Genomic DNA, 1,271 nt, shown 5'->3' with positions numbered 1-1,271 from the left:
AAATTTTCTGTTAACTAGACACTTCAAGACCCAAATAACTAATTAGAAGAATCAAACATGTCACATGATTATTATTCCATGCTGAGGGGTTATTCTTCGAATGAAATGGACAACATTGATATTGCTAAAGATAAAGGTCTTAAAACTCCTGAAATAAAGAATTCTGTACCTATTACTACTTTTAACTACTTTAGCCTCTTGATTTCTGGCTGATGAATTGGACTAACTCACTGCCATTCCCATACTACCTGAAACACACTATGAAATTTCACCTGATGTATAAGATACCAGACTTATAAATATTTAAAACCTCAATTTAGTGTTAATTAGTCTTTTAATGTAAATACTTACATATTTAAACCACTAGCAGTGGGATAATCTTTTGCAGTACATCCAAAGGTATCTTCAGAAAAAACATCAGTATCTTGCTCAAGAAGAAGAGTGACTATATTTGGTGATTTACAATGTGCAGCAAGTGCGAGGGCTGTTCTAAAATAACAGAGAGATAACTTCACGCATAGGAACTTCAATAAAGTTATTTAAAATGCTAATTTAATATACATTACCAGCTGAATATTTTGCCTGTCAGTGTAGAATTAACCATTTACATGTACTAACTGGCACAAGCATCCTGGCTGCTCAAGTGTTCTTTATAAATTACCACCAAGGTTAAAAGGAAGGGACAAAAAGGTAGCCATTTGTCTCATTAAGGTATGACATAGTAGAAGTTGGTCATTCTTTGCTGAGATCACTTATGTAAGGTAAGCAAAGTATTAACTGAAGTACTGTCCATGTCTTCCCTATTTTGATATAATGTACTGTAATTCAAAGTCACTAGGGGTCACTTAAGTAAGAGCTATCTGCAGGCTTAAAACAATAACATCAATAATAATGATAAAAATAGTAGTCATATTAGTTGCAGTTAATCATGCCGACGAGCATGCGCTGGGCACCGAATTCAGTGTTCTATATATGATCTTACTTGTACACAACCACCATGGAAAGGCATATTGTTATTCTCCTTTTCATATTAGAATACACATTTGGTGATAAGTAGTGTTTCCAAGGTCATACACCTAGCAAGTGGGAAAGCTACAATTCAAACCCGGTCTTATGTGAATGGAAAGCCACTTTTCCCTTTATCATCCACTTATGGCTTATCTTCTTCATTAAAGAAAAATGTTATCCAAATAAAGTTGTCTTTCTCCCTTTTCTCATAACAGTTAAGAAGAAAAAAATCAAAATACGTTAGAAATAAAAATGGTGAGGAG

At 33.8% G+C, this 1,271-nt stretch overlaps 1 protein-coding gene across 1 annotated transcript in view; it reads right to left on the bottom strand.

Moving 5' to 3' along the window:
- Nucleotides 1–351: 351 nt before the first annotated feature.
- Nucleotides 352–1,271, bottom strand: part of LOC105826978 (putative ankyrin repeat domain-containing protein 20A5) — a gene marked incomplete at its 3' end in the record, with an annotated part of 14,768 nt that continues 13,848 nt past the window's right edge. Inside the window, exon 5 of the mRNA XM_012665002.1 lies at nt 352–489. Coding sequence (XP_012520456.1) covers nt 352–489 — 138 coding nt within the window. The remainder of the gene's footprint in view (nt 490–1,271) is intronic.

Source organism: Propithecus coquereli, unplaced genomic scaffold (assembly GCF_000956105.1).
Source record: "Propithecus coquereli isolate 6110/MARCELLA unplaced genomic scaffold, Pcoq_1.0 Scaffold948, whole genome shotgun sequence".
NCBI classification, from domain to species: domain Eukaryota; kingdom Metazoa; phylum Chordata; class Mammalia; order Primates; family Indriidae; genus Propithecus; species Propithecus coquereli.
The sequence above is the reverse complement of the archived record's forward strand: the minus strand, read 5'-3'. Positions and strand labels throughout refer to the sequence as shown.